Here is a 26,573-nt window from a genome sequence, read left to right as displayed (position 1 = left end):
AAGTTGTTGGTCTGGCCTTCTGTCAGGATATACTCAAAGGAAAGACTCAAAGACAGATATTGGTAATCCTAACAATTGATTTTGTTGTAGGTTGTAAATGGTGATGATGACAGAGGAACTGGATGAAGTGCACTCCTCTTGAAAAACACAGTTTACAGGTAATCTTCATCCACAGTTTTCAGGCATGAAGGCAAAAGAGATTTTTGGAGAGAGAAAGGAGACTCAGAGTAATCAACGCAGGAGATAAACAGGGCTTACACGCTGAATCACCAAGGAAAGTAGATCAAGCAAGGAGTCTGTTTCCATATTTGAGGCCAGACAATGAGTGACTGAGAGGTGTTCACTTTTGTAGTGGTCCTGCAGTGATGAGGAACAGGTGACGGTGATTTGAAATTGGGAAAGAGTGGGCACTGTGTGGGTGTGACGGGAGAGCCTGGCGTTCTACCACGTGACTATGAAGTCATTAAAAAAGTGGAAAAAAGCTCTCTAAGCAACTGAATTCCATACCAGAGTACATCTCTGAAACTGAAAAAAGACTGAGGTAATTGTATTTGGTCCATCATCCCTCTTAAATAAGTCTAATTTCAGCTTTGTTATTGACAGGCGCACTTCACTTCAAACTATCAAAAATTTGGTGGGGAGCATGATCCAGCATGTCTGTGAGATCTGTGGGTTCAGTGTAGATCTCTCTCAAGAAGAGAGTACTGTAAGTTTATAAAAGAGCTGCTGGTACATAATATTAATTCTGTGAACAGCATAACCCAGAAACGAACAGCATAACCCTGCTGTTACATGTGTCCTATGTTTCCTCCGTTCCTTGTGTACTTGGTTCAGTCCTGTTTCCATTTTCCCGCTCCTCGTTACTGTTTAGTTCCTTCACCTGTGTCTAACGGAGAGCCTTGGCACTTCCTATTAGCCCCATTGTGCATCACCTTGGTTGCAGTTCCATTAGAATTCCACTGGAGTTGATCGCGGGCGAGTGCAGAACGAATGGGAGTCTATGGGGCTAAACGGCTAAAAGTGTCTCTTTCACCTACTTGTCGTTAAATCAAAATTAATAATAGATTTTATTGTTGATTCCACAAGTTCAATATAGATTATAGGCCAAAAGTCGAATGAACGAGTACTTATGTCCTTTCGATTTCTTACAGGTTAGGCCGTTGTTGGCCGGAAAACGCTAGCATTCTGCTATTGTGTGACGTCATCACAGTTTTGAACGGATTTTTAGAACAGATAAGTGAACTTAAAAATGCAAATTTCAGCTGAGTGTATTTTCTTAGCCCTCCCTTTTGAATACAACTTTGAAATTACTTGACAAAATTCTGAGAAAAGTGGATTTCTGGGGGTGAAACCCCATTGACTCCCATTCATTCTGCACTCGACCGCGAGCACCCCCGCATGGACAGAGACGCGTTATTGCAGCCAGTCCAGAACCCGGAAGTAACCAGCCAGTGCCAATTCTCTTCAATTAGACATTCTCTGCCTGTGTCTAGTTCATTTGCCCCAGCTGTGTCTTGTTCCCCTATCTGTTCTCTGTGTATGTAAACCCTGTGTTCTCCCTCACTCTTTGTCGGTTCTTGTTTGTATATGGTGTGTTAATGTTTCCTGGATTCCTTGTCTGAGTTATATTTAGTAAAGATTATTGAATTTGATCTGTTGACCGCTGCCTCTTCATCTGCCTGCATCACACCCGTAACACCTGCTCACTTTAAGCACTACTGTCACTGCAACATTCACTGTATCAGTGGTCAAATAATAAAGGTGGAATCGTGCTCGTCATCCACTCAAAACGTAACGTGAACCAACTATTTGACTGGCTCGCAAGACCAAACAAGTGTGTGGTGTGCCTGTTGTTTTGTTTCCGGTCTAGCTAGATCCGCTTGAAATGAATGGGTTTCGTAGCGCAGAGCCGCGCATGCCGCGTCCTGTTGCAAAAGCATGTGAAAAAAAAACTACAAAGTTTGCTAGGCCAAAAAGACTGTTAATCGCGTGAAAAAAATTTACTCCATTAAAAGGGGTTTGCGTTAACGCCGTTAATAATGCGTTTAACTGACAGCCCTAATAATTATACAAGATTTTAGTTATTATACACGTGTGACAAGAACCCCATTATTCTATTGGCTGCCATAGACTTCCACTACCCAAGAAATAAGAAAAAAACAACAGTAAGTGCAAATGTACCTTCAGTGCTTGGCCCCTGTAAAATACAGCAGTCATGTGAATATAAAACCTGTTTACATATAAAACACTGTTTACATACAGTATTTTTAACCTGAAATTAATATGAATCCAATTTTATGTCTTTTCATTGTTGCTTGAATATGGGCATCTGGCAAACAACATCTGAATTCAACATCAGTTAAATAGTGAGAAATTGGTTAGAATAAAAGTGAAGAATTTTTTTTAATTCTAATAATTTCTATACTGTTTAACTTAATGGGAAAACTATTCTGTGATTTCTCACTTGAAGAAGATGCTAAAAAAGCCCTGTATTTGCTATTGAAACCATAGCTAGCAGACAAGTTATATAGGTAACATATTTTTTTAAATAACCCTAATCTACACAATTGAATGAAACATGATGAACCAAACATGATGAATCAAATGTCCTTGATATTTTGACATTATTAAAAATATTGTATATTGTATAACCATAACGTATTAAAAAAAAAATTGTATAACGTATAAAAAAACGTCTCGGTTACGTATGTAACCCTCGTTCCCTGAGTACAGGGAATGGAGACGTGCCGTTGTGGAGTTCCCTAACGAATTGGGATCCCAATTCGTCAAGGAACTCCCTGACGACACGTTGGAGTTCCCAGGACGAAAGGGAACGTCTCGGTTACGTATGTAACACTCGTTCCCTGAGTACAGGGAACGGAGACGTATCGTCGGGGAGTTCCCTGACGAATTGGAGTTCCCGACGACACGTTGGAGTTCCCAGGACGAAAGGGAACTACATTTGTTCCTTTTAGTAGTATAAAAAAAACAACTGTTATTTGAACTGAATAAATTGAACTGAGCCATTAACAAGACATTTTCAATTGTTGTGATTAAGACGAAGAATATTAAATTAAATTGTGATTAAGACAAATTACACTCCCTTTATCATCACCAGAGCCTTCAATCAATTCAGTTCAGCACAAGTTTATCAGTGATTGAGTTCTGCAATCACACCAAAGCTCCGTTATAATTAGGACTTCATTTGAGCCGGAACACACCGGAACATGTTCCGGCACCTCCGACGTTGGATCCGGAACCCTTTTTATTGGATCCGGCACCTCATGTGTCACTATGGCAAATTAATAATTACTGTTTGTGTAGTGTTCAATGTTAACACTACAGTAGAAACATAATTAAAAGAGCAACAGCTTCACACAACACGCAAAGCCAATAACCAACAAACCAAGACTGAAACACAGGGGGAAATATACACTGGAAAACAAGAGGTTTACAAGGGACACCTGAAACGGATGAATCACTATAACAACTAATGAGGGTAACTATAACAACAAACAGGGTGGCATAGGGCACCAAACAAGGAATTAAACTCTGAAACAATGGGGTACAGAACACACTTTACAACAAGAGTCCATAAACACAAAACCAAGACGGAGGAACATAGATGGGGAGAAGTGGCTTCCAGATGCTCCAAAACAGTCCACGAGGGAGGTGGAGAAGATGTGGACCTGGCGACGAAATAGAGGGCTAGGTCCATGGAGGGGAGGAAGGACTTGAGATGAAATCAGTGCAAAGCAGGCTGGTCAGATGGCCAGAGCGCAGAACGCTGAGCAGGTGGTGGAGACCACCACAGTGAAGCTGATGGGACTGGGGACCACCACGGCGGAGCAGGTGACCACCAAGGTGTAGCTGAGGACCACCACAGTGGTGCAGATGGGACTGGTGACCACCATGGTGGAGTAGCCCGGACTGAAGATCCCCACGGCGGAGCAGATAGAACTGGTGAATACCCCAGCGGAGCAGGTGACCACCAAGGTGTAGCTGAGGACCACCACAGTGGTGCAGAGGGGTCGGGTGACCACCAATTAAGGGTGAACTCTTTGGTCGTTTAAGGGCGGACAAGAAGTTTATAGGTGACATTTGTGGTTGTGTCAGGGCAGACAGTCAATTTTGAGGATGGCCTCCATGGTCGTGTCAAGGCCGACAAGAAGTTCAGGGATGACCGCCATGCAGTGTTGTGCCAGTTCATACTTAAAAAGGACTAGCTCAAAGTTCAGTTCACACAGATGATAATGAACTAGTTCACGTTCATTGTTCATCTTTTTTTAAAAATGAACATTCATTTGTTAAATTCTTTTTAAGATAGGTCACTATCTTACTCAATAGAATCTCTTTACCATCCATTACCAGCTGCAAATCACTGCCACTCCAAAACTAATCAAAATTATTGTACCAATAAACAAGAGACAATTATTATAGCCAGGAGAAAAATAATGTTGAGATAGAGAATATATTTACCCCTTAAATAATGTGTAATCATGATATGTAGAAATTGGAAAATATAAGGTGCAATCAAGGTAGGCTATACTGTATGTTCAGTGAAACTTTTATTTAGCCAGCATGAACCAAATTACCCAGGACTTTAAAAAGGTATATTCAGGTTCATGGGGAAAAGATCAGTCTACTGACAAAAATCCAGCATATTCTGAACGGCAGTAACTATGTAAACCAGACCAAAGTAGTCATGTAGTGTAATGTCAAATTAGACCCATCTTACCCTGCTCAATGTGCAATACTCAACCAACACATTTTCACACCTTCAAAAGGAAGTAAACAGTGAGTAAACGATGACAATGCCATTTACATTCATTTATAATAAAACAATCTTCCTGATTATATTTGTCTAAAGAAAATGAACAGCTAGCAGCTGAACAACTTAACTTACTACATACAGTAGGCACTCTGATTCCATGTATGGGGCATTTATTATTCATATGACACACAAACACAAGTAGATAAGACCTGTTTAGTTCAAAAGATCACTCTTTATGGAAAAGCGCAGATCATAAGTGATGATACGAGCAGCGCGAGCGCGGCCAGATCTGCCTCGCGCGCGCCAAGTATGCACACTATTGCGACTCCCCACCCTGCCTTCACGTTACCCCCTATCCGTACTATGAATACTTCGACCTCGTCTAACATACCCAGTGATAATAGACAAAGTCTCCACCACAATACTGTGGGGGGGTGGATTCGGCGACTCAAAATGGGGGTTGGAGGTAAAACCTGACTTTTCAAATGAGCGTGAACGTGAACTGCGCGTGCTGCTGGACTAAAATTTTAGTAAACACCTTAAGACACATCTTTTTAGACAAGCTTTATGGTAGCTATATGGTGTTGATGTAATGTGTGTTGTGGTTTTTATTTCTTTTATTATTTGTTTTTTTTTTACTGTGAAGCACTTTGTGACCCTACGTGTCTGTGAAAAGCGCTATATAAATAAAGTTTACTTACTTACTTACTTACTGCTCGTTCATTCCTGACAGAGTGAGCGCCGCTCTTTTTCGCATTCATTGTATGAAAAGTGATTCGTTCAGTTCAGCGTTCGGCGAAAATATGAACGAGTTCAGTGAACGTCGTTCATTGAACGCGTTCATGCACAACACTGCCGCCATGGTCATGTCAGGGCCAACCGGAAGTTCAGGGATGACCTCTGTGTTTGTTTCGGGGCTGGCAGGATGTTCAGGGATGACCTCTGCGGTTGTGTCGGGGCTGACAGGAAGTTCAGAGTCACCCTCTGGGGTTAAAGCAGAACCATCAGGTGACACTGAAAGTTCAGAAATGGTCTCTGTGGCCATTACAGAGCAGTCAGGAGACAGAAAATTCAGAGGAAACTGCAACCATCTCTGGAGAAACAGACGAGGTGTCTGCAGCCCAAATACACAAAATGGCTGCCGCCATCACATGGATCACAGAATACATGCGGACAACCTCAGAGGCAGACAGTGCTGAGGCCAGTGGGCTTGAGAGCGCAAGTCTTGGGATCAGCGGGGGATCCGCCACACTGGACATCAGTTTCGAATGCCTCGAGACGGGTCTGGTGGCAGGCATGATGGCTGAGGACTTAGGTGTGGCGGCCATGTTGTGAAAAGGGTCTGTTGTGAGGGCTGCTACCTCCTGCAGTAAACACAGAGCCACTCAGTTGTAAAGCCAGATTAATTCTTCCGTTTTAGTCAAATGGCTCAGTTCAATAAAGTCTGTCACATACTCCTCAATAGGACAATTTCTTTGACGGTAATGATGGGACAGTTGAAACCGGGGCTACGATGCTACAACGCAGTTGTCAAAGAACTACTGTATCACACAGGGTTAGGTTTGGTTACGATTGAAGCTTCGAACGTCATGCAGTATCAGAAGGTAGGAACAGCTTGTTTGAAAAATATTTGCACTTCGCAACCCCCCAATGCATAAAAAGAGAAATGATTTTTGAGGGGGCATTATTTATTTAAATGATTTAACACTATATTTTCCTGTAACATAAATTGTAAAAAAAAAAAAAACAGAACACCCCAAATATTTTTTCAACTACTCAATTACTAATTATTAAACTTTTATATTATATAATATCTATATATGAATCCGTTGACCATGCTACACAATTTATATGAGATTAGATGAGATTAGATAGAAAAGTGGAATCAATCTGGGATCAATACAGTTCTGTGTCATGGACTTCCGAAGTTTTGTTTGGTCACTAGGGCTGTTGAGGTAACCACAATATTGTAGTACCGCGCCTCTGACAAGTCAACCGCAGAGGATAGCACGTAACCGCAGCAACCACGATATTCACGTTTTTTTTTTTCATAAGGCTATACCCTTCTAGTTTTGAACTTAATGCATGTGTATTGAATGTTAAACAAGTTCACAATGATAACAAGACTGTTTATCATGGTGATGTGTAGCCTACAGGCTTCACACAGTGAATGAGAGAGATCGGCAGAGCGCGTGCGATTACCTGCGTCTGTCTTTGAAGTCGTGAAAAGCTTGTCGTGTCAATATTTGTCGCATCATCATTTTAACGTTCTCTTCATGGGTATTTTCCCATAAATGTGCGTCAGCAGCAGCGCTGGTCAGCATCCCACAGCACAAGGAAGCCACGGGGAAATAAAATCAGTGACTCAATGAATCAATGCTATGGGTCTCTAATAAGTGAAGCATCAGCTTCAGCGTTGCCCATGCGACGCATTGCTGCTCAGCTGAGCCTTGAAAAGTTGAACCTCAAAGTTAAAAATAATTAACATCTTGTTTCTTTACATCTCTGAATCAGCTTTTTTAAATGTGTTCGTTAAATGAACGGTTCAATGACTCGCTCAAAGTCTGTTGTCATAACAATATGCGCGCTGAGTGAAAGTCTTTCAATGCGCATATACTGTAGACACTGTTTAGTTTCGGTTACATTGGTTACTGAAAATGTCCTCACTTTATTTATATAGCAACAAAAACATGTCAATTAAATAAATAAATAAATGGCGGTAATATCGCATATCGTGCTATTGAGCCACTCAACATTACCGCAAGGGAAATTCCATAACCACGACAGCCCTATTGGTCACATGCTTTTTTTGCTCTGCAGTAATTTGTTAGAAATGGTGGAGAAAACAAGTCTGACCACCAGAAGTCGTTAATGCGTATTGTGTTAAAAGGTTCAAGTAATGAACCGTTTTTCGGCACAATTTGACGAAAGCCTCAAACGCTTCAGAAAGCCTTGGTTTCCCATCACTACTTGACGGAGACGCATGATCCTCTGTACTGGATTAAATGTGGTCTATGTAGCAGGCATTCAACAGCTTCACACAATATGCAAAGACAAACCAAGACTGAAACACAGGGGAAAACACAATCCGGATAACAAGAGGTTAACAAGGCACACATGAAACGGATAAACCACAATGACAACTAATGAGGGTAACTATGGCAACAAACAGGGTGGCAAAGTGCCCTGAACAAGGAAGTAAACACAGAAACAATGGGGAACAGAACACTTCAAAACAAAGTCCATAAACACAAAACCAAGAGACGGGAACACAGTTCCCCTCTCAGATCATGACAGTTGTACTGTATCTTTCAACTAGGGGTGTCCATGGTTAACCGATTAATTGTTAAAAATTGCGTAACCGAGTGAAACATTTTGCTCAGTTAACTGTGGCGTCAATGGCGTGCATTCAATTTAATTGCAATACATTTCTGCACCACTAGAGACTGCCAGACCGCTCCCAGACATTTGTAATGTCCATAAGAAGAAGTCATGACCTGTTTTCAAATATGAAGCGGGCAAAGAAAAGCACAGCGTGGGAGCACTTTAAAATCGAGAATGATAGGGCAAAATGCAAGTATTGCAATGCAGTGCTTAGATATACTTCAAGTACAACCTCGTTGTTGTACCATCTCAACAGCCAACACCCGGGCATCATTAGAGAGGCGGCTGCGGTGCGGCGCCTGCGAGTTCCTTCGCCCAGCCTACCATCCCCACGATGCTAACGCAAAACATGTGCTAAAGCCGAATCCATAACACAGGGAATTTGCAGAATGATTGAAAAGGACTTGATGCCAATTAGAATGGTGGAGGGCGAAGGCTTTAAAGAACTGATAAATATTGTTCAACCTCGCTACAGCATTCCCTTGCATTCGGCAATCACGCGCCGCATTGAAAAACGTTATGAGGCAAAAAGAGATTCGCTCAAAGAAGATCTACAGTCACCTGATCTAGTTGCCATCACTATGGATTGCTGGACTGCTCTAAACACGGAAAGTTACATAACTATTACGAGCCATTACATTGACGGAGATTGGGTTTTAAAATCATTCGTCCTTTTAACTGAAGCCCTGACCATTCGCCATCCAACTGAAAACCTAGCGAACAAGGTTCTGGTAGAGTTTAAGACTAAAGTCCGAAACTCCCTGTCTGAAAGAATGAAGGTAGGTACCAGACGATTATTGATAATTTCACTAAGTTAAAGTTTGCATGTTGTAAAATCTAAATAGGCCTACGTGTGTGCAGGTTACTGAGCCAGAGATGTTGTCATCCCCAGCGATGACTGCTTGCATGTTGGACCCGCACCATAAGCATCCCGGGTTCTTATCTCCAGAAAAAAGAGTGCTGGCCAATGCAAAACTCTGTAGCCGCGCAGAAAACGTCCCGTACAATGTACCAAATGTAATAGAAGCCGTTACACAAAGTGTGGAACACGGGCAAGAGGAGGCGGCCGTGGCCCCAGCACAAAGTGCTAAAGACAGCGCAGCTACGGCGATGACACTCATACTTGGCGAAACCTATTTTTTATCAGCCCTCAGCAGTTGTGAAACAGAAGTCAAAAACTTTCTTAGCAACAGTCCCATTGGCGTAGAAATGAGCCCCATAGACTGATGGAAACTGGAAACTAAACGCCAGTCGATTTCCCAGATTGGCCAACCTTGCTAAACAGTATTTGTGTATACCTGGCACATCTGTACCTTCAGAGAGGGTGTTTTCGGCAGCTGGACTTACAGTAAATAGACTGCGCACAAGTCTCACTCCCGATCACGTCGACATGTTAATATTTCTAAATAAAAACTAAGCAATTCGAATAGAGCAGCCTGATTTAATTTGGTGCCTAATTTGGAAAATACAGACAAGCATATTTGGTCTTTTTTTTAAGAAACGAAAAATGTGGGTCTATGCTCTTAATTATTTCAATCAATTTTGTATTTAATTTGCCCTTTGTTGCGTAAGCTATAGGCACAATACTCACCTTGTTACTGTTAAAAATGGGTGTAGATAAATTGTTGTACGCATTTATTTGACTGTTTCTTTGCACAAAGTTTCTAAAAAAAGTGTGCTAGCCTATAATATGACTGCATTAAATAAATTCTAGGGCTTTGTTCACAGGCCACGAATGCAAAAGTCAGTGACCTAACTGCTTTGTCCATTTTATTTCTATAAATGAATTTCGGTTCAAATGTGGTCCTACCAGTTATTAAAGGTGTTAAAAATGAACTACCCCTTTCTCGTGTGTCTGTATCTCATGCAGCATTTCCATTGTCCGGTAATTACCGGACATTGGCCGGGAAATAAATGAAATGACCGACAAAATTAAATCTCTCTGGTCAAATTGTCTAATTATAGGCTAATGGTCTAATACAGTGTTTCCCAAACTTTTTTTCTGGGGACCCACATTTTAAAGTCGATAAATCCTTGTGACCCAAAAAACATTAGGCCCATATAGTTCATATATCACGAAGAGAATTTATGCATTAACAAAATATGTATGACCATTTTTTAAGGTCATTTTTTAAGCTTCCAGTAAACTATTTAAAAGAGATACAGATATTTGACAAAGCACTTTTTTTTATTAACCTGTTGTTGACAATATGCAGAGGTGAAATGAGAAAGGAAGAGTTGACAGGGCATCTCATTGTTTTCATATTCTCATAGTTACAGTGTATTTACTATAATAATTATTATAGGCTTAAATTAAAATATTCTGACCGTGAGACTTTGTAACCATGCATGGCTCACTACCACTGCATAAAAAATGCCTAAACAGGCAAAAAAAAAAAAACTATACACACGATTAAATACATATTCCTCTACCCCCCTAATAAATCTAAGGCAATATAAATTACTATAACATAGCATTCAATGTAAATATTCCACATTTATGCCCAAACCATGGTAAATTATTACATTCAGGCTATTACATGGTAAATGTTTGTAAGGGTGGTGATTAGGGCATTTAGTCTTCTTACTTTATTCATGTTTCTTCTATTTTTCTCATCAGTAGTGTTGGGAATGTTAAGACTGTTTCATCCGATTTAAAACTAGTTAAAATCATTGAGTGATTTGTGGTTTGTAAGAGAGAGGAGTACGTGTCCGATGGAAACGCTTCTTAAAGGATGTCGCGCAACGCTGTTTAATAATAGTGTCCGGGACCGGGAGTAAACGCAACTCCTTTAAGCTTTGCGTTCCGTTATCCACTGGGCCGTGCTGCCTAGTTCAAAGTTAACTAGTGAAACGACTGAAACCAGTGCTATTTTGTTCTCTATATGTTGTTACTTACCGAGAAACCGCTTCAGGTGAACAAATCCGAATCGTTTCAGACCGTTATGCACGCGCGTTTGGCCAATTCATGGAAAGGAAATAATCAAACCAACGAATGATTAATATCGCTGGTTCAGTCGACAGAAATACGGGACACACATAAAAACTGCTGAAATAGTCGGACTGTAAACTTTTCGCATATCTAACCAAATTTAGCCGCACTACCAGAAAATAGGAGGAGAGGGAGGTTGGGGTGCCCTCGGCCGTATGGAGATGATTGGCGGGCCACACTTGGCCCGCGGGCCTCCAATTGAATAGCCCTGATCTAGAGAGTAGCCTACAACACACTGAAAAATAGTGCTCGACTTGGCGACCCAGACAAAATCTCCCGCGACCCACGTGTGGGTCGGGACCCCGCCTTTGGGAATGACTGGTCTAATAATCCCGCCTCCTAACGCAATCTGAATCTGAGAATAAGCCTAAAATCTATATAGCAAAAATTCACCAACAGATCAGAAGGATTATTTGCCATTTTACAAGCATCTGCGGACACAGTGGCATTGTGGCACGGAATTGGCATTAATTAAAAATAAAATTGACGCTTATCTGTGACCCGTTTAAAATACAAAAAATTTTTTGTATTTATCATGGTTTATTTGCAAAGTGCAAACAGCAGCATACAGAACAACTCAACAACAGAACCTGGATTCAGATCAAATTTTCACGTACCATTCTGACAGTGACAACAGAGAAAAACAGAATAGAATAATACAAATAAAAAACATAAAACTGGCCAACACTAAATCCTATATTTTTTAACTTAACAAATTAAGATGACAAAAAGAAAACACTGAATCCGTTTGAACGAAGCTTTAAAAAACTGCCATTTTTTTTCGTTTGACTAAGATTTTTTGTTAAATAAAAATAGCAGCCCTACCTCAATCCACACCGAGATATTTTTATCTCGCTTGACACGCTTGGAAAAAAGATGAGCCCATCGCTTCCGTTATGAGCGAGCATACATAACGAACTATGCGCATTGCAAGTAGTGGAGAGAGACACTGGGAAGTTTTGATTTTAAGTAGGCAGCTGCACAATTCAGCACTGCAAAACAGCATAAAAACTAGCCTAAAATGACGCGAGACAATGTTATAGCCCTAGTCATTTATTTGTTCCAGTTCGTTCAACAAGGAGTAATTCCACGGTGGCCAATTTAAATGTTACCAGCTAAATGACACATAATGAGACGCCAATAACGTTCATGTTTTTTCCGTCTATTTGAAAGTTAGGCTAATAAACATGTTGCATTCTATACGGCCTGATTACGTAAGTTCCATAGCTGCCTCCAATTTTCCTCAACTTGAGTAATTAAGAGGCAATATTTGACCGGCATATCATCAAAATGTCTGTTAAATGAAACCTCTGCCGGTCACTTTGACGCCATCATGTTTTTCTAGTGGAAACTCATGATCTCGTGGTTGGGGCGCGCACTTTCAACACACCTTCAATGTTCATTCAAGTTTATTCTGTAACTAGCATTAAAGAGAAAGGGATTGCTCTGCACTCCCACTTGAACTCGTCTATTCTAGAGGTCCTGGGATCCGAACCCTTCCGGTTTGGGTCTATATTTTAAAATGGTCAGTCGGATCCGGGTCGAGTCCCAATCTATTACTTCCCGGGTCTGTTTAACAATGAATGTAATATCCTACTCGAGTCGATCGGACTCAGAGAACACCCTGCCATTATCAGAGTCAGTCAGTACTGCTTTTGTGTTTTTTGTAACTTGCAACTTGGAAAATTAGGATAAGAATCCCTTATAATAAATAAGGTAAAAAAAAAACCAACAACACCAATTGTGCTAAAAAGCTAACGCGAATGTGCAGTCTCAAGCGCGTAATGTTTCTATGGCAACCAGAGCTTCTACAGTGACACAATAACTTTTGACGATTGGCTCTTTTACTTAAAAGACGGGAGTTATTCCGCCAAGCTGTTCTTTACACTTTCTCCCATTTTTATAAAAATATTAATGAACCGTCTTTTCCGTAACTGGTTTATTGATTTGTTAATAGAAATTTAGTGTGGAATATCCTCCACACAATCGGATCCAGTCTGTGTCTTCCCACCAGGTTTGGGTCCAGCTTTTGAAATAAACAGACGGGTGCGGGTCGGTTCTCTTTGGGTTCGGGTATGAATTTTTTGCATCAAAGAGCATCAAAACGGCATTTATTGTTTGAATTTTGTAATAAAATGGACCGAATTTGAGATTTGTATCGTAAGTAAATGAAACACGGAGCTTATTGCAATTATTGGTGGTTATTTACTGGTGGTTAATGGACTACAACTCTTTATTCGTCGGTACAAATGTGTACCGAACTGAAAGACATGTACTGAAAAATACTGGGTACGAATATGTGTATCGTTACCCCACTAGTAGGGAGGGACGATGAGAAAAGACCAATCAGGGACTGTTTTACAGCAGAAGTGCTGTTGGATTGAAGAATAAAAGCACATGACTGGAAGATCAGCGCTCATCCACAAGGATCTAAATTCATGTATTTGAGGTATTATTGTCATGTGAATTGCTTGTAGAATTTTTGGTCCCACTTTATATTAAGTGGCTTTAAGTACTATGTACTTACTGTACATTGAAACGAATAATTTGATACAATGCACTTATTGTGTACATACATCATTGTGTTTTTACATTGTGTTTATATTTTAAAAATACCAGCATGTAATTACAGCTGTAACTAATTTATGTAATTACATCTGTAATTACACAGCTGACCCATCCCTTACACTTTAACCTACCCATACCACCACACCTGTCCCTAACCTTACCCTCAATGGCAGCAAAAGTGTTTTACAATACAACATGAGCACAATAAGTACATTATACTTATTTTTCAATGTAAGTACATAGCACTTTAAGCCACTTAATATAAAGTGGGACCGAATTTTCTTCTTTCCCACAAAAACCAAAAACCAAAAAACATTTTGTGTCTCATTTAATTGGGTGGACCAGCTGTCAATATGAGTGGGTCAGTGCCACCACGACTCACTGCTTTGATGCAATGGGAGTAGATTAGTTAGGGGTTAATAATAATGGGTCCATCCAGTCTCTTTTAAACTACGTTATATAATAGTAAATAAACAAAGCTATAGATCATGAAATTGAATATTTCTGATTCTTTAATGCTCAGCATAGTACATCAGTTTACTGTAAGTTTGAGTCCCGACTGGATACCATTTTCCAGTCTTGTTTCTACATTGCTTCTTAAAGGGATACTCGACCCAAAAACGAAAATTCTGTCATCATTTACTTACCCTCAAGTTGTTGCAAACCTGTGTTTCTTTCTTCTACTGAACACAAAGGAAGACATTTTGAAGAACAATTGGAAACAAATGGTTGTTTGGCCCCACTGACTTCCATAGTAGAAAAAAAAATACTATGGAAGTCAGTGGTGCCAAAGTTACAATCGTTCTTCAAAATATCTTCCTTTTGTGTTCGGTAGAAGAAATAAACACAGGTTTGCAACAACTTGAGGGTAAGTAAATGATGACATTTTCGTTTTTGGGTGGAGTATCCCTTTAATTTTTCAATTCTGCCATATCTTTATAAAGGCAAATAAGCCCATAAATAATAATAATAATAATAAAAATGTGCTTAAATAGATAGGACTTCCAGTAATACATAAGAGATATAATACGTTCTCAGAGAGTGCATTCCATAGCTCATTAGTAGACAGTAGAGCTACTGTCACAGTACGGAATACTGTAGTTCTGATAGTTGCGCCACTACTTTCCCAGACAGCAAACTGACATTGAATCAACGTGGAAACGACGTCTCTCATGACATTGAAACAACGTTGATTTTGCTCATCGAATTAACGTTGAACCAACGTCAGACGCTGCATTCTTCAAAGCTAAATGAAAATCGAAAATTGGTTTGCTTTCATAACGTTGAAACAACGCGTTGATTTCAAGTTGATTTTCCGTTAGTTTTGAAAGAATGACGCGTCTGACGTTGGTTCAACTTTAATTCGATGAGCAAAACAATGTCAGATCAATGTTGTTTCTATGTCATATTTCCACGTTGATTCAATGTCAGTTTGCTATCTGGGTTTATTAGTTTTCTCCGAAGAGAAAAAGAAGCAAACAAATCTACATATGTGTTCTTGTCTACACTAGGTTACCAGAGTAAAGCAACAATGATAAGACAGATGTTAAAAATAGAAAAATATTGAATTCACCTGGTATCGTTTTGTTGTCTCACCTTTCTGTTTGGCCACTTTACGCACTGTCATGGCAGCTTGTCGTTTCTGATATTCAGAAATTTCAAAACCTAAAAAAAAAAAAAAAAACAACGACATCAGCAGCAGAAGATATGAGGGAAGATCACAAGGAAAGCAACTATTTTTGTGGCATTAAGGACATATACGGAAATGCCTTTAAAGCAGCAATTAAACTTTATGCCAATTTACCAATTTTTTCATCCTCTTGGACCATCTTGCGCTCCTCATGAAAAGCCCTCAGCCAGCGAATCTTCTCTTCTGGCTTCTTGGCCAGAAAGACGTGAATCTCTTCGCTTTCTCTGTTGTGCAGCTTGAACGCATTTTTCACGCTAACGTTAAAGTCGTCGTCCCGTCCATCAATAGCGTCTCTCACTGCATACATATCCATGTCAATACGTCCTTTGTAGTAAAGTATGTCCCGCCGTATCAGGTCCTGAGAAGAAATGCAGTGCTCACTAAAGGTACTTTTCAATGACCATACAAGAATCAAACTCATCTTTGCAACATGACAATGTTTAAATGGAAGAAAATACAGGCTGTATATGATTTACATCTACAGTAGTGGCAAAAGTGATGTTCATATGGGATATTTTTTTTTTTATAATGTCCCTAAAAGTGGCAACTTCGGTCCTGGAGGGCCACTGTCCAACAGAGTTTACAGTAGCTTACCATCAATTGCCAATTGCCCATCCCTGGATTAAACCATCAAAATATGAGGAAAATATTTTATATTTTTAAATTATGTTAAATATGAGAGAAGAACAAAACACTAAACTTGGTTAAGCTATTTATCTGACTAAATAATTAGGCAAAAAAAAAAGCAAAATACAGCAACAGATTATATTTTACTATACAACAACAACAAAAAAGATGCATAGAAATACAAAAAGCTCACAGGGAAAAACATCCATTGACTAGAATCAGTTATTCATATTTTCTTAGTTCTCTTTCAGTTTTCCATGCGTTCATAATTTTTTTTGTATGAGAGCCTGGACAAAAATGATGTCTGCACAATTTGGCATGTTTCATTGCGTTATCAAAGAAAACAATCTCCAAGCACAACCACGCAATATGCTTACAAAATCATTAACCGTGTGACTCTGTTGGGGCCACAGTTCACAAACAAAAACACAACATGACATAATATACGTTGTGTTCATTGTAACAAGAAGTTATTGTGTTCACATCTGTCATTCTGACTATCATCAGACGGTAACACTTTACTTGAATGGGGTGTGCATAAGACTAACATGACACCTTCATAATCATGACATGACACGTTATGAATATGAAGAAAGTTTTATGCATGTTTGTGACAACTGTCATTAAGTGTCATTCACTCAGTTATGAAATGTGTAATGCAAATGTAAATTTTTTTTAGATGACTTTGACACCTTGACATTAACCAATACATCATAACCTGTCAGTGTCTTTGTCATGACAACTTGACATTACTAAGAGAACACAACCTGTCATAAACATGACATTGCAGATTAATTATCAAACTTAAGAAACCACCTAGCTTTATTGGTTAACATTACATTGAACTGTCAGGTGGTTGGTTTTGACATTGGCTGTCATGAAGCCATTATAACTTTTTAATGACAAATTCAATTAGTACTGTAGTTGAGGTCACAAAAAATATTCATGACAGTTATAATGCCTCATGACAGCCAATGTCAAAACCAACCACATGACAAACTTAGCTTAATTTTATATCAAGTTGTCATGACAAAGACACTGACAGGTTATGATGTATTGTTTATGCCAAGGTGTCATAACAAAGACATCTTAAACAATGTCATATTTGCATTCAAAATGTCATTATTGAGCGAATGACACTTAATGACAGTTCTCATAAACATGCATAAACCTTACTTCATATTCATGATATGTCATGTCATGATTATGAGGGTGTCATGTCAGTCTTATCCACACCCCTTCAAGTAAAGTGTTACCCATCAGACAAACGATTCCAGTCAGGTGAAATTTGACTCAGTGAAGAAAGTACACAGATATTTCTGGGGGATTTCAAGGTGTTGCACTTCATGTTGTGTTTTCGTTAATCTTGATTTCATACAACTTAAGTGCTTTTTTGGGGGGGCTATAATAGCATCTCACATATGAATTTTGTTAAATAATACATTACATTTCAAGTTTGTTTTTCACTAAACCCTATAGTTTTGGCCCAGAACACTAAACATAAGGCACGTGTTGCATGTGATCATTCTGTGACACTTTTTAAAAAAGCTTTATGCTGGTCAGTGGTCACTATTCACTGGCATTATATGGATGAGACCGAGTGGGATTGGAATTGGAATGTTGTTGTGATCCATAAAAGAAAGAAGGGATACAGCATTAGAACTAGAGATGCACCGATGTGAACATTTTGGCAGATAGCGATAATTCTTTATATTTGAAAGCCGATAACCGATATACCGGCCGATAAATCTAAATCCAATTTTTATATAATTTTTGAGAGCCTGATTACAAAAACAAAAGTCTAACAATTAAAAGCCATTTCCCAATCACACAATTATAATGTTCTCATTAAATTTCATGTAGCCGATATGACAGCACATTTTGCACTTAACTATATTGCCCTTTGATTCCAATCATATTTCAAGCAATTAAGATCTCATGTTGAACAGTGCGCATCTTAAGTGTCTTTCATTATTTATCAGTTTTAAAATATCAGCCAAATTTTATTATCGGGCCGATAACGATAACATAAAAATGAACAAATATCGGCCGATACCGATATGGTGGCCGATATATCTTCCATCCCTAATTAGAACAACACCAGGATTGAGTAAATGATGACTTAATTTTCATTTTTAGGGTGAACTAGCCCTTTGAAGCCTGTGAACTTGATTTGCTGAAGGAGAGTTTCAAGATGTCCATAGAGCATAAGTGTCACGGTTCATAAATTCATTGATTCCTTCTTGTCTCGTGTTTCTGTTGTTATGTGTGTGGGTGTGTGTGAGTGGGCGTTACCACTCCGTTCTGCTGATCAGCAATCCAGCTGATTAGCACTCCAGCTGATAATCATCCACTCACCAGCTGCAGCTCATTCAATCCCCTATTTATACTCACAGTTTTCTCATCTCATTGTCAGATCGTTGTATGAAGTTGTTGAAGTCCTTCGTGTGTGTTTGGTCCTTCCTGTCGGCGTGTCAGCTCGTGTCTTGTTCGTGTTCCCTGGGATTATCACTGCCGTGGATTTCATCACCTCACCTGGATCTTCACTTCACTTCATCACTCACCACCGGGACCCTGACCATCTGGTTCCTGCGTCACCAGTTGTTTTGTTGTATGTCATCTGACCGTGGACTGAGATTAAACATTCTTCACTTGCAGTATTGCTTCTGTGATTTTTGCCGTTACAGAACGATCTGACGCATAATGGAAGCAGCAAGTGAGGCGAACCTTTTGGAAGAGTTTGTAAACTCCAGCATTCAGCGCATGGAGACTCAGGAGAGGAACTCTAACGAGACGGGACGCGCTGTTCAATTACTGGTGGCGCAGGTGTCCGAGCTCGCCCAGCAGATACAACAGCTACGAGTTCCCACTGTGCCCCTCGCACCGGCCGTTCCCCTCATCACACCTGAGGAGGCTCCCCAGTCAGAACTCCGCCTACCCATTCCACAAACCTACGATGGTGAGCCAAGTTTCTGTCGTGCCTTTTTAACACGATGTTCCATGCACTTTGCCCTGCAGCCTCGCACTTTTCTTCATGAAAGAACTAAAGTGGCATTCATACTCATGTTACTGACTGGGAGAGCGGCACTCTGGGGAACGGCAGTGTGGGAGAACCAGGATCCATGCTGCGCCTCGTTCCAGGCACTCGCCGCCGAGATTAAGAGGGTATTCGACAGAGCGGTTGCTGGGAGAGAGGCGGCTCGGATGCTCGCGGAGTTAAGACAGGAGGAGAAATCAGTGTCGGACTACTCCATCGAGTTTAGAACCCTGGCGGCTGAGTGTCACTGGAACGAGGAGGCGCAGTGGGACATGTTCCTGCATGGGCTGGCTGACCGCGTTCAAAGGGAGATCTACGCCCTGGATCTTCCTATATCCCTGAATGGACTCGTAGATCTGGCTCTTCGTGTAGATGCACGACTATCTAGAGTGGAACGCAGAGCACTACCGAATCAGCTCAGGGGAGGAGTCGAGAGTCAACGATCCAGTGGCGGGGACGCGGTCAGCCCTGTCTACGATCACGAGCCCATGCAGGTCGGGCGAGCTCGGCTTTCCCGGGAGGAGAAGGAAAGGCGGAGATCCCAAGGACTATGCCTTTACTGCGGGGCCGCTGGACACTTTGCTAACAACTGTCCAGTAAAAGGGCTAAGCCCGACAGTAAGGTTGAGGCTACTGTCGGGTGGGATCTCTGCTGAGAAGACCTCATCTACATCGACTCTCCTCCCGGTAAGACTAAGATGGTCAGGCCACATTCACGACTGTCAGGCACTGGTGGATTCGGGGGCGGAGGGAAACTTCATGGACCATGCATTTGCTCAAAGATTTCAAATTTCCCTTCTACCACTCACCAGCAAGATAGCAGTTCAGGCACTCAATGGTCAAGATCTTCCCACCATCTCTCTCATCACCGAACCGATCACCCTCATTACATCTGGCAATCACACCGAGACACGCTCTTTTTACATCATGGACTCACCACTCGCACCCGTTGTCCTTGGACACCCCTGGCTCATTGAACATAATCCTAAAATTGACTGGCAGCAGAAATCAGTGTTGGAATGGAGTGGTAAATGCCATGAGTCCTGTCTTGTGTCTGCCTCTTCGTCTGTTGCTGTCTCTATGTTTCAGGAGGAGGCAGTGGATTTATCTAACGTGCCAGCGGAGTACTTGGACCTGAAGGAAGTGTTCAGTAAGTCTCGTGCTGCTTCTCTACCTCCTCATCGTCCCTATGACTGTGCTATAGATTTACTGTCAGGTAAGTCTCCGCCTAAAGGCAAGTTATATTCACTTTCTGTCCCAGAGAGGGAGGCTATGGAGAAATATATTTCTGATTCTCTAGCATCTGGGTTCATCCGTCATTCTTCTTCTCCAGCGGGGGCGGGGTTCTTTTTCGTGGGGAAGAAGGATGGATCTCTGCGACCTTGCATTGATTACCGAGGGTTGAACAACATCACGGTGAAGAATACCTATCCTTTACCGTTGATGTCTTCAGCCTTCGAGAGGTTGCAGGGAGCGTCTATCTTCACGAAATTGGATCTACGTAATGCTTATCATTTGGTCCGCATTAGAAAGGGGGATGAATGGAAGACTGCTTTTAACACCCCCAGGGGGCACTTTGAATACTTGGTCATGCCTTTTGGGCTGTCCAACTCCCCAGCAGTCTTCCAGGCTCTCGTCAATGACGTGCTGCGAGATATGGTTGATCAGTTCATTTATGTCTACCTGGATGACATATTGATATTTTCATCTTCTCTCCAGGAACACGTGCAGCACGTCCGACGAGTGCTTCAGAGGTTGCTAGAGAATGGGCTTTTTGTCAAGGCGGAGAAATGCGTTTTTCATGCACAGTCTGTTCCATTTCTAGGTTACATTGTGTCGTCTGAGGGAATTCGCATGGATCCCGAGAAGGTTAAGGCTGTGGTAGATTGGCCAATTCCGGATTCCCGTAAGGCCCTACAGAGGTTTCTGGGATTCGCCAATTTTTACCGGCGTTTTATTCGCAATTTCAGCCAACTGGCCTCGCCTCTGATCGCCTTGACCTCCCCCAGAACTGCTTTCAGGTGGTCAGACGCTGCTGAGGCAGCGTTTGCCAAACTGAAGGACCGCTTTGTTTCGGCCCCTATCCTGATTACCCCTGATCCATCACGGCAGTTCGTGGTGGAGGTCGACGCTTCAGAGGTGGGGGTAGGAGCGGTGATATCTCAGCATTCTCCCGCAGACGACAGAGTTCATCCATGCGCGTTTTTATCCCATCGTTTATCACCTGCCGAACGCAATTATGACATTGGTAACAGGGAGTTGTTGGCAGTCAAGTTAGCCTTGGAGGAATGGCGCCACTGGTTGGAGGGGTCAGGGGTACCCTTTATCGTCTGGACCGACCATAAGAATTTGGAATATATCAGAACTGCTAAAAGATTGAACTCTAGGCAGGCTCGGTGGGCACTTTTTTTCGGACGTTTTGACTTTACTCTCTCGTACCGCCCGGGTTCCAAAAACATCAAACCCGATTCTTTATCGCGCATTTTTGATCGATCCGAACGCCCGTCTACTCCCGAGTGCATTTTACCGGAGAATCTATTCATCTCCACACTCGTATGGGAGGTCGAATCGAAGGTCAAGACGACCTTAGAAGGGGTAATGCCTCCGCCCGCCTGCCCACCGAACCGGTTATTTGTGCCAGAGGAATTAAGGTCTGACGTTATCCAGTGGGGTCACTGTTCCAACGTGGCTTGCCATCCGGGAGTTAACCGTACTAGCTTTTTAGTCAAGCAACGATTCTGGTGGCCACGTATGGCTCGTGACATCCACAGTTTTGTTTTGGCTTGCTCGGTTTGTGCCACTGGTAAGACTTCCAATCGACCCCCAGATGGGTTACTTCAACCGCTGCCTGTCCCTTCGAGACCCTGGTCCCATATCGCTCTAGATTTTATCACCGCCCTCCCACCCTCTCAGGGTAACACGGTGGTTTTAACCGTGGTGGACCGATTCTCGAAGGCGACTCACTTTATTCCCTTACCCAAATTACCTTCAGCTAAGGAGACAGCGTTGATAGTCGTAGATCACGTCTTTCGTATTCATGGCCTCCCGACAGACGTGGTCTCCGACAGAGGACCCCAGTTTGTGTCCAAATTTTGGCACGAATTTTGTAGATTACTGGGAGCGACTGTTAGTCTGTCCTCAGGGTTTCATCCCCAGAGCAATGGTCAAACCGAGAGAGCCAACCAAGATCTGGAAAGGGTGTTACGATGTTTGGTCTCCAAGAATCCTTCCTCTTGGAGTCAGCAACTGTCAATGGTGGAGTACGCCCACAATACGTTACCAGTGTCAGCTACGGGCCTGTCTCCATTTGAGTGTAGCTTAGGTTACCAGCCACCTATTTTTCCCAGTCTGGAATCTGAAGTCGCGGTTCCCTCCGCCCACGCCTTTGTCCAGAGGTGTCACCGCACCTGGACTAGAGCCCGTGAGACTCTACTCCAGGTGGGGGAGCGCACCAAGGCCAAGGCCGATCGCCACCGGTCAAAGCCTCCCGTATACGTCGTTGGTCAAAGAGTGTGGCTTTCTACCAAGAACATTCCTCTCCGCTCCGTTTCTAATAAACTTGCTCCCAAATTTATTGGCCCGGTTGCTGTCACCAAGATCATTAGTCCGGTGACAGTCCGCCTCAAATTGCCTCCAGTGTACAGGAGGATTCATCCCGCCTTCCATGTATCCAAAATCAAGCCCGTGTTTTATTCTCGTATTAATCCGCCAGTCCCGGTTCCTCCCCCGCCGCGACTCGTAGAAGGGGAACCATCTTATTCGGTAAATCGTATTCTGGACTCGAGGCGGAGGGGACGCGGATTCCAGTACTTGGTGGACTGGAAAGGTTACGGTCCGGAGGAGAGAAGTTGGGTGCCGGCTAGAGACATCCTGGATCATTCCCTTATTGATGATTACAATCGACAGGTAAGGGAGTCTAGGAACGCCAGGAGGCGTTCTTAGGAGAAGGGGTACTGTCACGGTTCATAAATTCATTGATTCCTTCTTGTCTCGTGTTTCTGTTGTTATGTGTGTGGGTGTGTGTGAGTGGGCGTTACCACTCCGTTCTGCTGATCAGCAATCCAGCTGATTAGCACTCCAGCTGATAATCATCCACTCACCAGCTGCAGCTCATTCAATCCCCTATTTATACTCACAGTTTTCTCATCTCATTGTCAGATCGTTGTATGAAGTTGTTGAAGTCCTTCGTGTGTGTTTGGTCCTTCCTGTCGGCGTGTCAGCTCGTGTCTTGTTCGTGTTCCCTGGGATTATCACTGCCGTGGATTTCATCACCTCACCTGGATCTTCACTTCACTTCATCACTCACCACCGGGACCCTGACCATCTGGTTCCTGCGTCACCAGTTGTTTTGTTGTATGTCATCTGACCGTGGACTGAGATTAAACATTCTTCACTTGCAGTATTGCTTCTGTGATTTTTGCCGTTACAATAAGCTTCTTGCTTAAATGTATGCGCATAAAACTCAATCCTCGTGAATCTGGCTGGAAGCAATGATTTATAGAAAAAATATACACAGAAAAAAATATATAGAATTTTTTTTTTTTTTTACACAGACCTATCCTTAGTATCTTACTGTTTTTTCTTCTTCTATGGAATAAAAGTTTGTGAGGACCAATGTTGTGTTGAACCCCACTGACTTTCATTGCATAGATAAAAACAGTTGGAACCTTATTTAAAACAAAATTTTGCTTGTTTTGCAGAGCAACAAGATTGTGAGATACATACAATCTGTAATCTGATACATACAAGACTACAATAAAACTCATGATATCCTTTATATTCACTGCGATTAACTTTAATCTTTTGACAGTCATGAAACACATATTATGCAAAAGGAAAGACATGCAAATTTATAGATGTTGTGAAAGAATGCTGATGGAGTAAAAGCATGTTGGAAAGTATTAAAATGGGAAAAACAAAGACTATTTATGGTCATAAATGATGTCTCACTTAAGGCAAAAGTGTGAATGCTTGCTAAATATCTGTTTTGGAAAACAGTGTCATGAGGCGCACACACTATACACTGCGCGCACTATAGACCTTATGTAGCCCCGCCCCTTTTCGGCGCTGCACTCGTTGTCTTTTGACTTCCGGTTTGTATTTTCACAGCGATCTTGCATAGGTATGAATAAACTACTCGGAAAAAAAATCCCGATCGACATTTGTTAAGACATCTGCTTTACAATGCTTATGATAAACATTACAATGCTCATGATAACTTTTGTTAACTCTACAATAAGTAATTCCACTTCACCAGCTAAATACTCTTCAAAACGTACGCCATAAATGTACAGAGCGACCGCAAAAATGGAAGTTCAAAGACAATATTCTAAAGATGACAGCGCCCACGTTTCTCTGCTAAATAAGGTCTATAGGGTTTGGAGCACAGTCTGTTCTGTCTCGCATGCGTGCTCTTGCTCACTCGCTCTAGATTCTGGGAGATTTTAACTAATTTGCGGGCATCAGCAAGGCATATATCAATATGCAGGAGACTCCCGGAACGTCTGATAGCGAGGGGATTAATGAAGATGCCTAAGACAAAACGCTCCATGGTTTGGCTGCATTTCACGTATAAAATTACGCGTCAGAGTAATGGCTTGTTTCCACTGAGGGGTGCGGTACGGTACGGGACAGTACAGTACGGGTCGGGTACACCGTGATCAGGCTTGTGTTTCCACCGCCAACAGTACCCTTACTTGATAGGCGTGGTATGCTGGAAAGAAGCGATCGACGTCATTTTCGCGCGAAGAAAGCGACATAGTAAACAACAATGGATGACAGACTGCAGATCTTGTTCTTGCCTCTCGGCATGTTTGTCACTAGAAACAAGCGCTGGCATTAGGCGTTTCCAAGAAGCCAACGCAAAGTCTGACTCAGGAGAATGATCCCGAGTAAGCGAGTTCTTGAACAGCGCGTTCTTGAACGCGGCACTCTGCTCGCTCGGGCTCTGCGACTCCGGTTATCTCTGTATGTTCATTTTAGGCAACAATAAAACGAAATGTGTAATAAAACACCACTCTGCTTCTTTTCGATTTCATTTCAATACATTTTAATCATTCTAAAGCATAAATGTGGTTCAGGCAACGCATAGCCTATTGATTATCACTGCATGTATGTAACGTTATATATTTATAACAAAACTAAATATAAAACAACCCTGCCTCTTTTCGTTTAAATTTTAAAATATTAAACATATTCCAGGCAATATGTAATGTAATGTATTGCATATCGCATGCATTGGTACAAATGTGGCAATAAAGAACATTACAGACGATCTTGTAAAAAAAAAGACAAAACTATCTCTTTTTGTTGAATTTCAGTTTTATCAATAGCCAGGGACGTGCACAGGGGGGTTGCTCAGGTTGCCCGGGCAACTGCCCATATGCCCTTCTCGACTCAGGTTGCCCTTCCGAGGAAAAAAAAAATCGTACAATGGAAAATTTCACGTAGGCCTAGACAAAAAATAATATAAAAATCGCAAAGCCTCATTCACTTCCATTCGGGCACTGAAAGTGAAAGTCAAACTGTTTATGTGGCTGCAGTGCCGCACGCGACCATAGACTGCACGCGACCGGTGTGTATGGTAAGGCACCGCAAATTACTCAGGCCGCGCCTCCATCTCGTGTCGCGCGCTAATTAATGTGTACGAAGTCCATGACAAAATGAAGCGAAACTATCCTTCTCGTCACGAAAAGAGGAAGAAGAAAAACATGAGAGTGAATTGCGGGAACAGCAGTCAGGTAAACATGTGTTCTCTCCTCTCTAGTTTGATGTCAGCAAAGTTTGATGGTTTTTGGTCTTGCTAACCTATCTGGGCAGGCAGTGCATCTCTTGCATCACTTTTTGCCTGACAAAAGTGAGAGTAAAATACCATTATTTATTACGTTTTGTTTTTGATAAATGACAAAGTGCAACAACAGTGTTTGTTTACTGCAGCTCGGAAAACATAACCGCGTCGCGTGTGTTGCGTTCATATGCGCTGAACTGAATACTGTACAATATGTGAATGATGGCACTCCCAATCAAAGTACACATTATAAAGACACTGATTATCTAGTCTCAGTTTAGTTAAAAACTCTAAACAACTGCACTAATTATGCAAGATAGAAACCAATGTATTGGCAATTTGACATTGATTGACTATTGATTTATAGGCTATATTGAATTTAAAATGATGATTAGCTGGACATTCTGGTCAATATGAATGCAAATCCCTCAGTAAATAACAATAAATCAAGATTTGCTTCAACATGCATAAAAAAAATAAATAAATAAAAATCATAGGCTACTGATTCCGAAAATACCCTGGCTGTAGAGTGAATCAAAATTAATCCCAAAAGCCAAAGTTCAGGGTTGTACTTTATTATTTTCTTCTTATTTATGTTTACGTTAATATTCACTTGTTATCTTAACATTCTATAAAAATGCTTTATTCAGTAAATATTGTTTGTTTGAACCTCATTCTGTTCTATATTGTTGTACTTGTTCTTTGACTGTTTTGT

General features: G+C 41.5%; 1 protein-coding gene across 9 annotated transcripts in view; it reads right to left on the bottom strand.

Moving 5' to 3' along the window:
* The window catches only part of arhgef9b (Cdc42 guanine nucleotide exchange factor 9b), a 106,868-nt gene that overhangs the window by 10,228 nt on the left and 70,067 nt on the right, over positions 1-26,573 (bottom strand). For 5 of the 9 annotated variants that reach the window (XM_089134706.1, XM_089134709.1, XM_089134705.1 and 2 more), the window contains 2 exons: positions 15,523-15,766; positions 15,292-15,383 (listed from right to left, as the gene is read on the bottom strand). In XM_089134706.1, the coding sequence (XP_088990832.1) occupies positions 15,292-15,383; positions 15,523-15,766 (336 nt within the window). The remainder of the gene's footprint in view (positions 1-15,291; positions 15,384-15,522; positions 15,767-26,573) is intronic. The other 4 variants (XM_089134708.1, XM_089134704.1, XM_089134707.1 and 1 more) reach the window with 1 other exon arrangement.

The sequence above is a fragment of the Pimephales promelas genome, chromosome 9 (assembly GCF_988280905.1).
Source record: "Pimephales promelas chromosome 9, fPimPro1.hap1.1, whole genome shotgun sequence".
Taxonomy (NCBI): domain Eukaryota; kingdom Metazoa; phylum Chordata; class Actinopteri; order Cypriniformes; family Leuciscidae; genus Pimephales; species Pimephales promelas.
Note: the sequence above shows the minus strand (reverse complement) of the source record. Positions and strands in the feature narration are given on the sequence as shown.